Source organism: Drosophila hydei, unplaced genomic scaffold (assembly GCF_003285905.1).
Source record: "Drosophila hydei strain 15085-1641.00,03,60 unplaced genomic scaffold, DhydRS2 tig00008135-arrow-pilon, whole genome shotgun sequence".
Taxonomy (NCBI): Eukaryota; Metazoa; Arthropoda; class Insecta; order Diptera; family Drosophilidae; genus Drosophila; species Drosophila hydei.
Genome location: NW_022045844.1, coordinates 1,986,911 through 2,007,824, shown reverse-complemented (window position 1 = coordinate 2,007,824; position 20,914 = coordinate 1,986,911). Strand labels below are relative to the sequence as shown.

The 20,914-nt window shown below is 38.0% G+C and overlaps 1 protein-coding gene across 1 annotated transcript; it reads left to right on the top strand.

The window, feature by feature from the left end:
• Positions 1-198: 198 nt before the first annotated feature.
• On the top strand, positions 199-20,493 carry LOC111592734 (tetraspanin-18). Its single transcript, XM_023305126.2, has 7 exons — positions 199-453; positions 842-933; positions 14,537-14,649; positions 15,562-15,660; positions 17,416-17,544; positions 19,626-19,985; positions 20,048-20,493. Exons 3-7 carry the CDS (start codon positions 14,584-14,586, stop codon positions 20,195-20,197), a joined length of 804 nt encoding a protein of 267 aa, XP_023160894.1. The 5' UTR covers positions 199-453; positions 842-933; positions 14,537-14,583; the 3' UTR covers positions 20,198-20,493.
• Positions 20,494-20,914: the final 421 nt, after the last annotated feature.

The following is a 20,914-nucleotide window of genomic DNA, read 5'->3' as shown; positions in this document are numbered from 1 at the left end:
CAATAAAATGTTTTAAAATAAATGTACATATATTTGACTATACCTAACTCCCATTATAGTATTTACTTGACCTCAACATTTTCTTTATAACCCCTTTTAAAAATTTGTTGTATGCGCCCGTGTCTTTAGCTCTTTGAGCTTGTGCTTTTGAGCTCCAGCTCTCCAGCTCTGATGTTGGGCACTTCAGTTTCAGTTCGCGTGCACGGGCCAAACAGTTGACATAGCATAGCGCTCACAGATTCGAATCGGGGCTATATTGAAAGCGAGCATCGCAGTTTGCAGCCGTCGGTCGTAGTTGTTGTCGTGGTCGGAATCGTTGTTGTTATTGTTGTCATCACAGTTGTCGTGGACGCTGCGTCTCTGTGTGAGTGTGTGTGTGCCTGGAATCGCTCAAGCGGGAGTTGGCTGTTACTTTGCTCTCAGCCTCCAGCATACGCTTCGTCCAAGCTTTCGGTGCGTCTCTTTTGGGTGCCTACACGCCTGCAATTTTGTGTGTGTGCTGCTGATTTTGTGTATAATTTTTTGCGCGCGCTCAATCAAAATAGATCCCAGCTAAAACATCCATAACTAAACTGAACTGAAACTATCAATGAAAATGAATTTTTAGTTCCTATAAATATTCTAAACAATAATTTAAACACTAATTTGATATCAATACGAAAAACTAAAGCAAAAAACTTAACAATAATTTGTTGGCTAAGGTTAAAAGAAATATATATACAATATTTTCAGCTGTCTACACAATGCTTGAGAATAAGAAAATATACATACATATATGTGTATAAAATGAACGCAAAATCATAAAAAATAAAATGCTCTAAATTTCCCACAATCATTGCAGCAAACACATCAACAGGACCTTCGACGCTTTACGCATCCTTTTTTTAAATATTCCATAAGCTCGCTAGCAAACGCGTGCTAAACACATTTCAGGTAAGCTTGACTTTTAGTATTTTTTATATATATATATTTGTGTATACGTGTGTGTGTGCATGCATAAATCAAAAGAGCAGAGCAAGCATAGCCAGAGAGCTTGCTGCTTCTGTGCTCAGCAGCTGACACCCAGCCACCCACTTTAATCGCCCACACCCAAACCAGCCACCCCAATGCCCAACCCGAGGCTCAGTGGTGGTTACGCACACGCTTTTGCGTCGTTGCCTTCTAGCTCTTCGCAGCTTGCCGATGCTGCTGCCTCCCCCTCTCGCCTATGCTGTGTATGCCCATCTCCTTTGACATCTTTCTCTGCCCCTCTCCTTTATTTACCGTTGCAACTTGTGCCACTTTTCAATTGTCATTTACGCGTCATTTCTTTGCGGTCTTCACAATCTTTTCTTCTGCTCTTCGTTTTTTACTTTGTGTCTTTTTTTTTTGGGTGCAGTGAAAGGCTCGCAAATACTTCCGTTGCCCATTTGCAGTTGTTGTTGTTACTCTGTTTTGTATTTCTTGCTTGCAATTTCTTATCGTTCTTTTCTTTTGCGCATTTGTAGCCATTCGCTTTTTGATCTTGAAACTCGTGCTCCGTCTCTCTCTCTCTCGCCCTAACCCTCTGCTGCTGCTACCGAACGAGTTTATCAAACAGGAAAAATCATTAAAGCAATTCAAATTGTTTATTGAAAAGCAACGGAAAGCGGGGGGAAGTAGAGAAAAAAACGAGAATCGACAAAATCGTTTTTTGTTATTATTTCGCTTTTGTGCTGATTTTTGCCAGATTTGTGGACTCGCTTTTTTTGCTCCATTTGCAATTAGCTAGTTAAACGGTTCTAAACAGAAGACGATTGCAAATTTGCATAGCAGTAATAATACCCTGTTGAGTGTAAGTCAAGCTTAATAAATATTTGACATTTTACTTTTCTCATAATTATAATCAGAGCTTTATTATAAATATTTAAGTAGTCCTTAGATTGTATCTGTGTTTTTAGAGAGTCTGTTAGTCACGCTTGCTATTCAGAGATATCAAAACCTGATTAATCTGTGGAATTAAAAGGCCTTTAAAATCAGATAGTAATTGATTAAGCGATCAAAACGTGCATTAAAAGCAGTTGCTCGAACAAAGCTGCCGATTAAAAAAATAAATAATTATTAGATAACACAGCTGTGCAATAAAAATACATATAAATAATTACTACGTGAAAGGAAGAGCAGTTCAGTCGCTGTAAAATGTTGCCAATCAAATAGACAAATGTGTGGCAAAGTTTTCGTTGGTAATTCAGTTACCAAACATCCGCAGAAAGACAACAAAAAGACTGTTGCAAGCCGCAAGAAGAACACATCAAGCATGAAGTCAGGGCTCAGGCTCAAAAGTGCAACATAATTCAATTAGTATAGAGAGTGAGAGAGAGCGAGACGGAGCTAGAGGGAATCGCATAAAAGCAGCCGCAACGAAGCGAAAGGAAGTCGCAATGGTCGCCAGAGGGCGCCACCTGAGTGCCTGATTGCATGCCTGCCAGCCTGCCAGCCTGCCAAGGGGCGGCACTTTAATTCGCCGTCAAAAAGTAGCCATAATATCAAGAAAAAATCTAAGAGCCAATTTGGCGACATTTTGCACTTTTGACCCACATAAAAGTTTGTTTTACGTTACGTTTATTTTATTTTAACGTAATTTGATAAGCTTCTTCGCTGAGTTTCAAAATTTGATATGAAATATACATACAAACAATGGCTGCTCAGCGCCAATAAAACTGACATGAAATATGCTACAACACGAACTCAAGGTGATCAACTCTGAGGTATCTGTAAAATGTATCTGCTCGAAATGTATCTGCAGTCAGGCAGCGCCTGGGTTACGGTCACGATGCGTGTTGCGCATTGCATATTTTATGGTAATTCGAACTTGTTGCCCTAACTCTTTGCGACTTTCACACCCAGGCCCAGGCCAGTTCAGCTAAGCTTAACACGCCACGCCCCAAGGCAATCGCCGCCGCCCACTGCCATTTCTCACAGCCAGCTAAAATTACAAAGTTTTCTTCAATTACAGCAGCCACAGCCGCAGTCAATTGTGATATGTTTGCCCCAAGTTCACTGCACTGGTCAGTAATTAAAAATCAAGCCCCTGTCTGCAGGAAGACCCACACACAACCAGCCATCAGTGTGTGTGTTTGTCGTTCTCACCAGCTCTTACCTAACTTCCCTTTCTTAATTGTGCACAAATCATGGGTCTACATTTCATTGTAACTACTGCGAATCCATTAGATCTCTTTTTCTATAGATATTTCTATTTCTTTAGAGCCAGTGCTGCCCATTTAGCGGAAATCGAATACGTTGCACTTAACTGCTGCAATTCTCTCTCTAGCTCCAGCTATGACCTTAGGGCTTAAGCCATTCGCTTAATCACTCTTATTGTCTCTCTCTCTATCTCTCTCCCACTCATTATCTTTGTGGCTTAGGAGTTGCCACAGCGCCGCATTCGATTAGATTAGCTTTAGTTTGTCATTGTTGCAACAGTTCCAAATCCCTAACTGACCAATCTCTAAACATTTCACTTGACAGCTCATTGTCTTCAAGCACAATCTTAATTCAATTAAGTCTTGTGAAAGTGTTGAACTAGCTTACTTCAACTTATGAGAATCGCATAGAAAGTCAGTCTTTTTAAGTGTTTACTAGACTAAATTCTTGTCAGTCTTTGGTATAAAATGCTTACAAAACGTACATGCCGACATACATACATATCTAGTCACATATGTATGCATGATGTATGCATACATTACTTTCATTTGGAAAGGGAACAAGGGAACTTAGTTTCATACATACGTTAGCTAAAATTCCAACATATATACACGCATACACACATGCATTCCAAAACACTTATGAACATACATACATATACATATACGTGCATATATTGCTTCTATCTTATTAAGTAACACGAATACCTACAGATGATCGTACATAGCATACATTCAGAGATCTTTATATATATATATATTTATATATATGTGTATATGGTACTAAAATATGTACTTAAGTGCATCCATGCATACATTATTTACATTACTTACATCTCATAAATTAGCTATAATAAATAATTTACTTTCTAGCTGCTGGGCTGAGCTATGTGTTGAGTGAGTCGATCTAAAGCAGGCAGCGCAAACCGCTTTATAAATTTAGATGCAAAAATAGATGGCTCAACTGCTATGCAGAACTATATTCTATGCAAGATTTCAACTTGATTAGACTTATATAACAAGCTAGACTAAAATCAAATTCAATTTCGAAAATGAAAGTTATTGAGGTAAGAAAAAATTACAATTTAGCTTACACAGAGAAATTAACTGAATAAATGGCTTAAGCTTAGGCTTAAATAGATTATAATCGAAGACAGCTTAAAGCCCTGTGCCCTGTGGTCAAACCAGAAAAGAGAAATAAGAGCTAGTTCAATTTTCTTTTCGGGTGGCATTTCGTAAGGTAACTGCGAAGCAGGTGTGTAACAGGTGCTGGCATCGTTTAGTGCCCCCTTTAATGCGCGCTGTCAAACGCTTGATTAATGAATCAAACTACTAAAGGCCTCCAAAAACAGGAAATGGCATAAAATATAAAAATATTTACTTTCGCATGAACATGAAAAAGCCAGACAATGAAATGGCTTTAAAAATTGACGATTGCGCAATTGAGTGTGCGTAACTGCAGCGTTTGTTATGACAGCTCTTCAGGTAGCACAGGTAACTGGCGACAGCAATCAGCTGAACGAAATTCGGAAAATATGTCTCAATTTGCTGGCTTAAACCCAAATAAACAGAAGTTATAAAATGTAATTGAAATCAAATTTTTGATAGACTTAAACATGGGCATAGATTACACAGTATTTTCTTTTACCTTTTTTGGTGTCTTTTTCTGGTTGTTTGTTTGTTTGTGTTGTTGCTTCTGTAAATGAAAACACAAAAAGTGAAAGTCCACATGGGCGACTGCAACAATGCATATTAATTTGGGTTTTATTTTTAATCATAGCCGAAAGACAACGAGTCAGACAAACGGACAGCTAAAGCTGGCCTAAAGCCCAAAAAACTGGTCACACTTAAGCCCTATTTTCAGTTGGCTGTTGTTGTTGCTGTTGCTGCTGCTAGCAATTGCGCATGTGTGGCGCAGTTAGCTCAGGTTTTTCCATAGTCAGCCGCATATTTGCAAGCTGATGCAATGTAGGCGCCCAGTGAACAGTGCCTGCAAAAAGTTGTTGCACTCACACACAGCAAGTGCATTCAACTTAGAAAACTTTATTTGTGCATTAAAAGAACTTTATAGCTGTCTATATTAGCTTATCTATATAGATCTAAAACTTAAAAAAGCAGGAAGTTTTAGCCAAGTTTGCTGCTTGAAAATCTCCCACATAAATTTGCAGCAGAAACTTTTGATGTGTGCATGTGTGTATGCGTGTGTCTTGCCAACGCCCGGCAATGCTTCATGCTGGTTGCAACAGCAGCAACTAGCTGCAACAGCAACTGGCTTTTTGATATGGTGCGTCGCACAGTGGAATGTTTCGCATACATTTCGTTGCAAACTCTTAAAACTCTGATGAAATTTGTATTCATTCAAATATTGATTTTTTGTCACGCTTTTTGCCCAAAAGGCTCCACAGTGCAATCCAACTCCCAACACTTACGTTCACAATTTTTCCAGCTGCATTTTCCAGGCGAGGCGAGTGTAAAATATTGCGAAATTTTCGGCTGCCAGAGCTAATTGGCTAACGAAATCGAGTGCGAGTAACAATTTCAAATACGCATTGACACATATCGCATAGCCGAAAAGGCCAGAAGGAAGCCAGTCAAAGGTTTTCCATTCGTGAAAGTTGCCGAGCCGCAAGATAAATAAGTTGAAAGCGCATTGAACTACGCCCCAAAAAGCTTAAAAGAAAGTTAAATAATAAGCGAATATTATCCAAAACGGCAACCAGAGGCCTAACCAATTGCCTGGCTGTCACAGCGAGTGTCGCTGGCGAATGTATCTGTCAGATACACAGGCCAGAGCAAAGTATCTGACAGATACACACGAACTGCAGTTGGGCGCAAATTAAATGCGAGAGTTTTTATAGAAATTAATGTGTGAATATTTCTTTTTGAGACCCGCAGCTGCGCTCTTTTTTGTTGGTGTTGCTTTTCCTGTTATTGTTGCTGCAATTGCCGCTGCATGACTCAAAATGTAAATGATCTAAAATGATGTACGTGTGGGCACCTTTACGCGTAGATGCCCGAGGCTCTATGTAGTTAGAAAAAACTTCTTCAATCAGTCTCGAGTGGGATCGGGTGTGGGAGCGGTGCGAGGGTCAGCTGTAACTTTAATGGAAATTTATTTGCATCTGTTATGAATTGCGGTGACAGAGGGCGTTGTTAGTTGCAGTTGCAGTTGCAGTTGTTATTGTTGCTGTAGTTGCTCCATTGCCTCATTAGAAATTCATTGCTCTCTTTTTATGATTGGCTCACATGGCGTATGCGTAATTTACTCAACTCAATTGCTGCCCGTTCATCCAACACATTATTGGGTGCAGCTTAACAAAGTTTTATTTGAGCTTAATGGAGCTCAGTTCATAGGGTATATATTAGTACCTATGGAGCTGTTTAGGGAGTATCTGCAGAAATCTTTATACGATATGTTTGTGTAACTCAACAGCTGTCAGAATCTCGAGCTCTTTACAGGGTATCTATCAGAATACAAACAGTTTTCATTGGGTATCTCTCAGCATTAAAACAGATGCCCAAAGCTTTTATTCGATCATCTTTACAACATTCATTCGATATCTCTTCACATCCAAAGGGTTTTCATAGGGTATCTCTACGTGCATCACGCTCAATTTCGTTCTCACTTGACACTCAACCAAATTGTTCATTCACCTTCATTAGGTGTTGCACAGACAATGTGTAAAGAGGCTCATTTTTATTGATGAAAAGTGAAAAATGTGGCACGAAAATAAAGAAAAATAAAATACGATGCGACTGACATAAGCATTCGCTTCTGCTTCTTTCCTTATTTTTTATCGTAAGTGAAATAAATGTATGGAAGTATGTCAACAGCGTTTAGAGCTTATGGCAGGCGGCATAACTCGTTCGACAACAACAACAACAACAACATTAACCAGAAATATTAAGTAGAGCAATGAGCAATGGGCAACGCGCAATGAGCAATCAAAACCAAAACCAAAACCAAAAACTCGTCTAGTTCTGAAAGTTTCACTTTTCAAGCATATGAAATATAAAAATAAATAAAATATAGTTAGAAACAGAAAACGCTCTACCGAATGCCTGCATAAACAAATATTTGCTTATTTTTATAACATTTTTCTCCATATGAAATGGTTAATTATTAAAACCACCAAAAATTTGATATTTGCTTTGCAATTCAACTCAAATTGGGTCATTGTCTGTGACGTTGCTACGCGACTTTTATTTCTTGACCAATTTAATGCTCGACCCATACGCCCCACACCCAAAAACACGTTAAAATTTTGATGAGCCAGCAGCTCAACAAATATTTTGTTACCAACCAACGAAGAGCCACTCCAGTGATGCACTAGAAGATACTCTTCAAGCTATTTGTCTAGCCCAAAATGCGTCTAATACTTATATTTGTGATTCTAATTATTCTTATACTTCTACTTCTACGTCTCTTTCTACTTCTAATTCTACCTCAATTACGACTTCTACTCTTAGTTCTACTTCTACTTCTACTTCTACTTCTACTTCTACTTCTACTTCTATTTCTACTTCTACTTCTACTTCTACTTCTATTTCTACTTCTATTTCTACTTCTACTTCTATTTCTACTTCTACTTCTATTTCTACTTCTACTTCTACTTCTACTTCTACTTCTACTTCTACTTCTACTTCTACTTCTACTTCGACTTCTACTTATATTTCTATTTCTACTTCTACTTTAATTTCGACTTCGACTTCTACTTCGATTTCTACTTCGACTTCTACATCTCCTTCTACTTTTACTTATATTTCTAATGAGAAATTGTCTTATACTTTTATTTCTACTTATGAGCACAATATCTAGGCTGCAAACTGGTTATTAGCTAAGCCAGTTCGTGCCCTGAATTCGAAATAATTTTTTTATTATGATCCGAATCATGAGCTAAGCCAGCTGTTTAAAGAAAAGCAAGTTACTTCAGGACAGGGGGTGGTTCCAAATGAATCGAGACAGCTTCTTGAACAATCTGCAGTTTATATATATATCTGTTTTACTTAGCATTTTATACCTTCTATAAGTTGTTTTCTATTCTCTGACCCAAGTTCCATTCATTCATTTATAAATCAAAACTATATTGAGCATAGTAGTAGTCGGGAATACCCCTACTGAAAATGCTCTGTATGTAGTACAAACATAAAAACTAGTTACCCGAAAAAATCTCGCACTGCGTTGCTAAATAGCTCGATTTGTGTCTCTCGGGTAGACAGACTGACTGACTGACTAGCTGGCTGGCTGGCTGGCTGGTTGGCTGGCTGCCTACATGGGTTGGCAACCCGTCCGTTTGCACGGCTGCCAACAAACAGTGTTTCAGTCCAGCTTCTGTCTGTCCATGCGACAGATGACTGTGTTTGGTCTCGTAATCATGGCTGGGGCGTTGTCGTCTGCGTTGTGTGCGCATTTGGGCACATGCCACGGTCCAGAGCACAGACTGTTGGAGCTGGAGACCGTCGAGTGTCAGGTGTTAAAATTTGCCCGGCTTCACGATTGTGTTCATATTTTTTGTCGTCTTCTAACGTGTGGATTTACGTGTGACAAGCGAATGGCAAACAGAGCAAACCTTTTGCGAGCTTCTCTCGACCATTGACCCAAAAAGCAAAGACAAACGAACAGCGCCTTGGGCAGACCTTAGATGCAAACTCGTGCCGGAGCACCTTCAATTATGTCAATTAACTTGGTGCCTAACCAAGTGTTATATAAGCGAACCGACAACTAACAACGACAACAACAATCAAACAACTAACAACAATTTGTCAACTGCACAAGTTGAATGACATTACACAAAGACAAGAGGCAAACAAAAAAGAGGAAAAATTTAACAAAATAACATTTAATTTAAGCAATTGCCTTAAAGACAACATTAAAATTTGTCATATTTACATTTAGTTAACTGCGTTTCAGTGCCATCCTTTTCAGGGTTTCGCAAAATTGACGCTCAAATATATTTCCAATTTTATGCAGCCAAAAATATGCTTTTATGCAAAAAGGCTAACGAGCCGCAACGTAAATAAAGTTTCTAAGTGAAAGGCGGGCATATTGGCTTTGCGCAACGTTTGGTTTGCTGTGCGTTTGTTGGTGTCCAAGACTTGAGCTTTATAGATAGTCATAGATGAGCTATAGACTATACACTTCTCGTTAGCTACTCCTGATATGCTTCGCTCATTGGGGCCTTTCAAATACAAATGAATTTTGATAAATTTGTTTTGTTTTTGTATCCGGAAAGAGTATTACGTAGTCGTTTGCTTATTTTTAGTCCATTTTGGCACAGCTTATTTTGCTTTTTTGTATTTGTTTTTTGCCTTTGCATTAATTAAGCGAGATATGTATATACATTTTTAACTAAATTGATTATGCGGCCCGTGCGGTAACAAATACCAGAGAAAAATAAAAATAAATAAATGAAACCCTCGAAATCGCCTGTTTTAAATGACTTTAATACCAGTTGGTTGAGTTTTGGGTATTTTTAATTGGGATTTCTTGCAACAGCCTCTGCGGAGACACAGGGGCTGGCAATCAATTTTGGGGTTCAACTTTGGCATATTAAAACAAACATCTCAGAGTCTAAAATACACACACACAGACACATACAAGCACAGAGCTATTTATATATATTTTTGTCAATTTTATGCCTGGCTCAATGTGATAAAAAACAAATTGGATTTTGTCAAAGATATTTGCAGCAAATTTTGATCCACAGATAAGCAAAATGTGCCTTGCCTGAAATTTATGAAAATTAATTCCATTTTTGCTGCCATCCAGATAAGAATTCATATTAAACTTTTTGCATACATTGAATAAGTTTGTGGTGCTGAAATGAATGCATGACAAATTGCAGGCGGAATTGTTGTAATTTTTTAGCCCTTGCCTTATCTGCAGTCGGTCAATGCTGGCTCGAGCTGATAAGCATCATAAAATGAATCAATCAAAGTCAATTAGTCAGGCCGTTAGTCGTGACCGATTGAAAGTCAGTTATTTAGTCACTCATTACTAAGTCAATCATTCAGTGGGTTAATCAATCAGTAAGTTCATTAGATATTTGACCTGTCAATCAATCAGTAAGTCAGTCAATCAGCAAGTCAATCAATCAGATTTTAGTTCAATTTTTTATAGTCAATCTTTCATTCAATCACTTAGTTAAGCAGTCTTTCACTCAGCCAATCATTTATATCTTCAATCAATCAGTAAGGCAATAAGCAGATCAATCGGATTGGCTCTCAATTCACTCAGTCAGCATGTTCGTCTGTCAGTGTCATCATCCAGTCGACCATTCATGTGTTTAGTTAGTCATTTAGTCATTCAGTCTGTTCATCAATCAGTCTTCCATTCAGTGTTTCATTCATGAACAACTCTCTTATATATTAGATAATTATATACATTTGGATGCTCCACAACAAGTTCTATGCATAAAGCAAAACTTTTAATTAGCTCTCCCCAGTTCTCTTCTTTCTGTTCCCCTTCACAAAGAGTTATGCATGTGCAGAGAGACAGCTCTGGATTTTCGTTCTTTTCTAAAGCACTAACAGTTCCCACATGCCTGCAATTGCCAACTAAATGAAGTAGTTGAGTATGATATATGTTAATTAGTAGTGAAGTGGAGTGGAGTGGAGTGGGGATTATCCCAAGCCAACTGCATTTAACGGTGCAGATTTTTAGCAGTTGCTTCGTGTGTGGGAACGGAAGAGGTGATAGAAAGCCATGCAGGCAGGTAGGTATCATGGGTAGACCCTGCTGACCCAATTAAGTCTCATTATCCAGTAAATCATTTAATTGCCACACAAGGCACAAGCCACCCAAAGAGAAGCAGAAAAGCAGCTATGTCTTTCTCACGCAGAAGCAGCCGATGGAAAAGCAGAAAAAGAAAAAGAAGCTGCAAGCACTTTTGGTTTCATGAGCATGAGAGTTTGTTTTTATTTTCTTCGCTTTTCTGTTATTCTATTTTTCAAGCCGAACGAATTGAAGTTTCGTTTCAAAATAGAAAGCATTGTCAATAAATACAATTTCTAAATTCTTGGCAAGCGAACGATGCGACGTGACAAGTGCGACTGAGCGCTTCTGCTCTTCTGCTTTCAATGAGAACGAAACGAGTCCAAAAGAGTCCAAAGAAATCATTTATTTTCGTCTAAAACTAGACTTCGAAACTTGTACTATGTGCGCTAAGAGCAAGAAGTAGTAAAAGAAGTTTCCACATGTTGCAAAAACAACAAAAATGATGAAGAAGAAGAAGAAGTAGAAAACCTTTTAACTTTTGCCTTTTAATTAATACAACTAACGACTTTCTTTAACCCATTTCGAGGCGCAACAACAAATGAATTACCAGCACAAGTCTCTCAGCTCTCGATCTCATCTCATCGCATCATTGTAATAGAAATTTTAATCACACTCCAAGCCAACCACACTCCTGCACCACCAGCTCCCAAAATGTGCATTGTACGACAACTTTCTATGACGAATAATAAAAAAATATTAAATTACATGCAAGCATTTAATTGCGCACATCATAGACAAATGCTCAACAATAGCTCCCCTATTTTTGCCATCAAATTTGCAATTCATTTTCATGCTCGTTCAGGCTGTGCAAAGAGAGCATATTGGTTGTGCGCAATGTCCGGGTTGGCTGTCTGCTTGCCTGCTTGTGTAGAGATAGACTCGAAACTAGTCATATATAATATATATATAGTATATTGAGAGCTTGATGCAAATCATAAAATTATATGCATGTATTAACATATATTCCTATAGATCCATAAGCTATAAGTTGAGGTTTTCATACGTCTTTAAGCTTTGAACGAGCATTGTACAGTCAACATTCGCTTAGATGCAACAATTTTACTGTCATATTGTTGGCTACAGACACACGCAGCTAAATCGAATTGTATTCCAGTTAGATGTGAATTATAAATATAGTTTGTATTTACAGTTATCTTACAACTCTGGAAATATGTGCACAAAATGTGACTTAATTAGAGTGCAGAGCGGAGGACCTCAATTAAAACTGTATGCCAATTTTGATATTTGAGCTGGCAAGGCGGATAGAAACAGAGATGGATGTAGAGATGAGAGACAGAGAGGGAGATAGAGAGCGAGAGAAATAGATATTTAAATATGCCTCTAGTTGGAATTTGAGTTTTGGATTCTCTCTTTGATTAGCTGTGGGAAAATGTGCTAAAATTTTCTATGCGCCAAAGCTAATTGCAAGAATATGAGACATCTATGTATGTATGTGTGTGTATGTGTGTGTGTCTGTGCGTGCCTGTATGTGTGCTAATGATAAGCACTTAGCCATTTGCCTGGCATATGTGAGCAGCATAGTGCACTGTGCGGCAAACCCTTTGAGGGCTTCTGTGTGTGCTTAAGCTCTGCGGCCCCAGTGCTCTTATCACAGCAAATGGCAGACAAATGGAAATGAGATTAGGTTATTTAATCATTAATTAAGCAAAATATACTGCTGAGCTTCATATTAATTATTTGCCATGTTCTCTCAATGTCAATCAGAAGTCACATTTTACATGTACCTAAATTCGTAAATTCATAAAGATGAGAGAGTTTTTTCAACTTACGCCTAACAATGGGCAAAAAAGCAATTAAAAACTTGGCCTGTTTTTTTGCTGTTGCTGCCAACAAATTTTCCACAGACAGAAAAATTTGCTTAAATGTTGAGTGGGTGGCCGGATGTTGGGTTGTCGGCCTGTCGGCCATAATCAGGGCTGTGGCTCGGCCTCTCCCTCCCTCTCTCTCTGTCTCTGAGTGTATGGCAGCATAAAACCTTTAAGCATTTTAGTACCTGCACTCGGATTGTACAGGATTACACTTTGTGTGTATGTGTGTGTGTGTGTGTCTGTGTGTGGCCAAAGGATTATGCTATCTGAACAGAAGGAGGTGCTGGCAGCAAGGAGCTGACTTGCTTTTAGGCCAAACTTGGCAAGCAAAATGTTTGCCAGTTGGCAACAACAGAAAAATCAGCAGCAGCAGAAGCCACCGCAGCCTCTGAGCCGCCGACTGTTCTACTTTTCTAGCATCAATGGCTCGTGACATTGTTTGTGTGCGCTCACACACACTCGCACAGACACATACAAACTGCGTTTATGCATTGTGCAATTCATGAAAATCTGTGCATTAGCAACATTTTCTGGCATTTGTTAGCTTTAAAGCCAAATAAATTGAAAGCTGCAGCCAACTTCACGCACTGCCGCTGTCAACTTCACGCACAGCCGCAGCTAACTTCACGCTTATGCACATTTAATTAAAGCGTTTTCCTGATCAATAAACTTTCGTTAATTGCGCAGCATAAACGCTAACATAGAACTAGGTAAAGCAGCAAAACATGTTTATAACAAGTTGAAAGTGCTCGAGGCGAACGAGCGCAGCTCTTAGATACTCTATGGACGCTGGAGCAGATGAATATAGTTCATAGAACTTGTTTTTGTATGTGCTACGCTGAATAGCTAATATCAAACGCTGCCCAAACAATTGATTAGCCCATAGACAAATATTTATGTACGTATTCATATACGAGCTAGGAGAGACAAGTGAGCCTATGCATAGCTTAGAGCATAGGGTATCTGAAGCATGCTGCTGCTGCTGACACAGGCAGCTGAAAAGAAAAGTGCCTATGAGCGTCAAAGCGTGTTTATATGAGCAGAGAGAGGTGGGTAGACAGAAAGCGAGAGAGAGAGACACAGAGGGAGAGGGAGAGGGCAATAGCTAAGCCAGAACCGCTCTAAAGTAGTTGCTGCTTTTAATGAGAAAGTTCATTTGGTTTATGAGAGTGTCACAGCCAGAGCTTGAAGTCTGAGATTGAGTGAATGACGAATTAATTAAACTAGTTAAATTCGTTAAAAATTAATCACGTTAATTGCTGAAAAAATGGTTGCGATAGGGTATAATGCCTCGGCGAAGCATAAACAGAAGCTAAGATAATATGGATAGAGAAATTTGAGTTTCATTTGTATTTGGCTATCAATGAAACTATATATGATTAGTCTTACAACTTCATTACTTGATAAATATATTAACTGTTAACGTATTCTAAAGTTAAATTTTTACTCAGGTTTTTTCCTTTCCTGTTTTACTTCATATATGAAAATTTGTTCGCTTGCCTCACATGTTAATTTATTAGGCACGGACACGTACCACATTTAAGTTGATAACAACTAAAGTTGTCACACACATACACGCATACATACACAGTTTTCTTGTATATTTATTTTTCTCTTTAACATTTTTTGCATTTTCGGTGTTGCACTTGACATGAATGCAGAAACATCTCAAGATGATTAAAATGAAATACTTTTACCATTGTTAGTGTTTTTCATATATTATATATATTCTAACTGAGTTATTCTCTTTTGCATTCTTCTAATTGCAGCTCCAGTTTGTATTAAAAACAGCCACAAAATTTCGAAAACATCGAAAATGGTCTTCGATTGTGGTGTTTGGTGTGCAAAGTATTTGCTTTGCATATTAAATTTTATATTTTTTGTAAGTATTTCAAATAACAAACTGAAAATAAAAAAAAAATTTGGATTTATCTATATATAGCTTTACTTATTTTTATAATTTTGTTTCTATATGTTTTCTCCAGAGAAAATCATTTTTATGCATTTTTTTTTTTCAAAATATTTCCTTATCAATATTTCAAATAAAAATCAATAACCTAAATAAATATTTTAACTGAAAACGTGAGTAAGTAATTTTTTAGTAAACAAATATTTTTGTAAGCATTTCTCAGAAGAACAAATTCATTTAAATAACAGCGAAATAAAAAAATAAAAACAAATATAATGTGCTTTCATATATATCAAATCAGACTTTTTTTGTGAATTAGCTTTTTTTTGTAATTTTTAAAGCAGAAATAAAAAATGTGCAAATTAAATGATTAAACAACGCATGAAAGATACTTTCAAATATTTCTCTGAAAAATATTTGCGTGAATATTTCCCAAGGGAAAACCGTTTGAGTTGTGGTTTTTCTATTATTTGTTTTTTTTTTTTCGATTTATTTATTTAATTTTTGTATTTTTATCTCTGTCTCTCGCTCACGCTCCCTGCTGGAGCTTTGGTTAAATTGCATTGCAAATTGTTGCGTTTGGAGGCGCGGCTTCAGTCAATCAAGCAAATCTCTGCGCATGCGCAGTTTTTTCCACATTTATGTGGCGGTTCATTGACTTCCAGCAATTGTTGCTCTTGCTCTTGCTGCTGTTGTTGTTGTTGTTGTTTATCGTCATAATCATGAACAACATGAAATGCAATCAACATGACCGAGCAACATAAACACAATCATGTTTTGTGTACGCTCAGTGTTTTATGCTCACAATTTGCATGCCAAGCTAAGCGGAGGGTTACTTTTCCATACTGTGAATTACCTGTGAACACCTTTTTTGATATCTTGCAGGTGCTAGGCACAATTATATTCGGAGTTGGACTATGGCTGGCCGTGGACAAGCACTCGCTGATTGCTCTGCTCAAGCTCGTCGAGAGCGAACGCATTGAGGTAAGTGCTCACAAGCAATACCAGGTGAAAGTCGCGGGGGAAACACCCCAATAAAAGAAAAACCCCCTAAGAGAAGGAAGCCCCCTCCCCCAATCATAATATTATTACCTACTTTTATTTTTAATAAGCGAGCGAACTGCATGTCAAAAAACCAACCCCAAATATAGGATATATCAATCTATTTGTATAGCTCAAATCTAATTGCATAGTCCCCAAACAACATCACGTGCAGAGTAATTGTTGGCATTGCCCCAATGGAAAATTAGACAGAATAGCTCTGGGTAATTAAAGTGCAGCTAGCTATAAATATATGTTTTAATATAGAACGGAAAAGAGCTTAGTAATGCTTGACTAGGAGACATCTTCGTCAGCAAATTAAATAAATTTAATTTAAGCGATTTACCGAAACAAAATCAAACGAATTTTTTATACTAAATTGAGGCCAATATTTTAGTATAACTTTGGTATAATTCAAATAGTTGCTGAGACATTCCAATTATGTCTAAGGCATTCGCTATAAGTAAACTTAAAGCTATCTTATTTATTTATTTTTTTTTTAATTTCATTTTTCTATTAAGGCCCATTTTTATTGAGCAAACTCTAGAGTAAATCGAGCATAATAATAATAATTCTAAAATGATTTTTATCTGCAAATTTCATATGTGCAAAACGTTGTTAATCGAATTCCAATTTTACTAAATCTAAAGTCTTTGAGGGCTTTTAAAGATTGATTTGAAATTAATGAAACACGTGAATAACTTTCAATTAAAGCTTCAACCCAAACCTTATATATATAATTCTCTTATAAACTGCCTACAGTTTGGTAGTAAATAAAAGGTATTTAGGCACATTTACATTATATTGCTCTAGTTTTAAAATGGAAATTGCAATGAATAGTATAGAAAAGTACCTTTAATTATAATTACAATGCATTGCGAGCTAAGCTTTTGGTAAGCACTATAAACCGCAATTTCCGTGACATAGGAATTGCAAACATTCCTGCGGATGGGAGTAGAAATGAAAAGAGATAAGCTCTCTGGTTAGCCTTCATTAGAGAAATTGCATAGCTAATCTACCTAGCAATGAAATATTTGAAATACTCGACTTTGGTATATATAGAGGGAGAGAGAGAAAGAGAGAGCCTGACTTATTGACAGTGGTAAATTCTGCTGCGCAGTTGCATGTCATGCGGCAACCACAGCTACAAATTGAACGAAAGTTCGAGTCACTAATCAACCTACATTGACAGAATGTTGGTAGGAACAGTAAACAAATGCAAAGGCAAGCAAAGTGCATGTCCTAGTTGAACGTTTAGCTAATGAGAAACTGCAATTGAAACCATGTCCAAAGGCTAATTGACTGACTGAACTCTTGCGGCAGTGCGTGGGTGTTGCACATTTTTGGTCAATGAACTGCGTTTCTCTGACGGAAACTTTCAATTCAAATTTCGTTTTATAGATATTTTCGATATTTATGGCCCACACGCTCTTTGGTGAGCACTTAAGTATGTCGTAGCTGTCATTTGTGTGTCAATTGGTTGGGATAACTTTATTTAATTTAATTACAAATGTTGCGAAAGCTGCGCCAGTCGAAAGGTTAATTACAATTACGTATACGCCGCATTGTACGCATGCCTATGCATTTACATACAGGCCGACGAGTGGCTGACTACAAATTCCATTTCAATCATGCCCAACCTTTCTCGCAATACTGACAAACTCTTCTTCATCATTCGCTTGTTCTCTTTTCATTTAGCACTTCACACAGCCTCAGGTCATAGAGCAAATGGCCTACGTACTGCTCGTCATCGGAGCCGTGATGTTCTTCTTGAGCCTCTTGGGCTATTTGGGCGCCATGCGTGAGTCTCGCTGTCTACTCTCCACGGTAAGTGTTTAGATGTTATTGTAAAATAAGCAGAGGAGAGAAATCGATAGAGTGATATAGATACAGATGCCGTATCTTTTGACAACTGTAGTAGATACAATTATATGAGACATTAAAGATAGATATAGATAAGCTGAAGCACAAATATGCAGATGCAGATAGACAGATAAAGAAAAAAACTACACGGATTTAGATACATAGATATAGATAAACATATATATAACCAATGATTCACATATAACGACTCAGATATATATTTTTACGTATACAAAGATATATAGATACAGACACTGAGATACTCTTATTCAAGTCAATTGATACAGATACATACTTATTTTTATATAGGGAGACAGATATAGCATCCCAGTCGCAGAACAGTATCTCAACTATAGAATATAAAAAGATACTCAGAAACTCAGATATAGATAATTTGTAGAACAGTATTTCAAATATAGAAGAGTAAAAGATAAATCACATAAACAGATATAGACACAATATCTCGAATATACAATAGTCCAGGATTCAAAGATACTCGGCTAAAGATAAAGCAGCTTAGCTATGAGTAACTCAGAGATACCCCTACAGATAAGCAAAGTCTCTGTCAGTTCAGATAGAAAGATGCAAATACAGATATATGCATATATTGACATACAGATACAGTATTTGCGCAGCTGCATATACAATTCTAATAGAGTAACAGAGTAACATAGACATACAGATATACAGCCACAGACGTAGCTACATTCATCTCAGCTGTTGCCCAATCTGAGCTGTTGCATCACAAGATTGGCGCCGCGGGAGACATTTAACACAAAAATTGTTATTCATTGCACGTTTATTGAAACGAGTTGTGAATTTTCATAGCTTAAGACATTTGTTATTGGCTTTTCATGGCAGTTGTCAGTTGTCTGGAAAAACGTTTGGCACCCAGTGAAAGTTGCGGCAGTTGTGGGTACACACATGTTGTAGGCCTTCTTCTCGCTGATCTTAACATCTGGCATTTCCATTTCGGAACGTGTTTTCAGCCGCTGAACAAGTGTCGTGACAAGCCCTTCACTTTTGACTCTGTCTGTACTTGAACTTGTGTGCTTGGAATTGTAATTTCACCTGAGCAACAAATAAACATGAACATTTATATTATCTATGTATATGTATATCTAGATATCTATATATCTGTTGAGGGCCCAACCTTAAAAGAAATTTCTACGATAGAGCTCGTCGTGTGTCGGCAATTAATAAACAGTTTATCACTTGGCTTGGCTTGGCTTGGCCATTACGCGTACTTTACACACTATTTATAAACGGGGCTAGACTTAGCTTGGGGCTTGGCCATAGTTAATTGTGGGTGTCACATGCGTACGAAGTGCTTGTGCCCTTCGTTTGAAATGCTCTGAAAAATTTGAGAAATCTGTATGCACAAAATTGAGCGCAATTTGCAGTAATTGAAGCGAGGGCAAGGCCGGCGTGGCTGAGCATGGCCAAAGCTGTCTTAGCATTGCTTATTTTTAGAGAGTGCGCCAATTACCACTCCGGAGTCTCGCGAGTCTCTTTAAAATGCCATTTGCGAGTCGATGTTAAATATATAAAAGCAATAAATGCTCAATGATAAACTGCAGCATGGCACACTGAACAGATTGGGCCATTCTTTTTTTTAGCTGTATTCATTGAGATAGATTCATTAGCTGCAAATGCTGCCAGGCGGAACATGGAACTTTATCAGCCCGAAACCATCGCGACAACAGCGGCAGCTAAAAGCAAAGAGAGCTTATAAAACATGCATAGCAGCATTTCGAATTGACCTTCAGCATTTAAGATTGGCAGCGCGGCCTGCAGCGCACATCTCCATAAATACATATGTGTGTGTGTGTGTGTATGTGTGACTCTGTGTTTGACTGTGTGTGTGCTGGTATCTAACGCATGCTGCACATTTGGCTCAGGGTCAGTTTTATTTTTTGTATGCAATGCGCACGACTCGCCTACATATATCTGTGTGTAAATTGGGTCAGCGTGGCGTATGCGTAATATGCGCATTCTTAAGCATTTACCAACACTGTTTTGCGGTTCTTTTTTTCTGTCAACAGTACGGCACCTTTCTCATACTGCTGCTGGTCGCCGAGCTGGTGGCCGGCGGCCTGGCCATCTTCTACAAGGAGCGTGTGCGCAGCGAGAGCAAAAAGTTTCTGCAAACAACAATCACGAGCTACACGCTGGGCGAGAATATGGATGCCACTTCGCTGATGTGGAACCAGCTGATGGGCAACTTTGGCTGCTGCGGCGTCAATGACTATCATGATTTCGACGAGTCCGAGGCGTGGAAGAACACCAAAGGCAATCGCACCATTCCCGACGCCTGCTGCATGCTGAAGGACGTTGCGCAGCTGGTGCCACGCGACGAGGACTGCACAACCAATCCCAGCGATAGCAACAGTTTCTATAAGAAGGTGAGTGGCCAACGCTGAGCAGATCACTAGAGTTGCTAGCTAATATATTGATCTCATTGCAGGGCTGCTATGAGGTCTTCACTGAGTGGTTGATACGGCAAAGGGAGTTGATCATTGGCGTCATCATCGCAGGCATTGCCCACCTGGTTCTGGTCATACTCGCCTTTGCGCTATGCAAAGCATTTGCCAAATATGACGATATGCGTCTGTAAGTTGAGTTCTCTGCTTAGACTAGCCAAACATAACATAAAACAGGACATGCTGATTAAACCAAGACAGTGAATGGCAGAGTATAAAACAACAACAAACCCTAACGAACATTGAGTTGTGCTCAAGAACTTCAAATGCATTTCCCAGCCCTCACACAAGAAAACAAAAAGAAAAACCAACTTTTACTCTAAAAAAAAATAAAAAGAAGAAAACATGAAATAATGAAACGATAGTTAAACAAAAATATTTAATCACTTTGCTAGAAATGTTGCTCAGAAAATATTGAAAAAATGGAAAACGTTTTTATGAGAAAATGCTAAAGAAAAGAAAAACAAAAATTGAAAATATTGCTACGCATATTTATTTGTGAAGGAAACGAAATAAAAACCTGTTTTGATAGCAGTTTTAGTTCTTAAGTAGTATTCTACTATATACATACATACACACACTAACACACACACACACACACACACACACACACACACACACATACATACATACATATATATGTAATAATTTTTAGTAATATTTCATTTAAAACATGTATGCAAAACTAACTCTTCGCAGAGGAAGCAAGCAGCAAAAGCCACTCAAATGCATCACAAGAAATATAATAAAAACAAAAATGAAAACGAAATATTTGAAAATTTTTGAAACACATCTTATCGATGTGAACATTGAAATATTGTACTTTGTGTATTAGATCGTAAGTCCTTCAT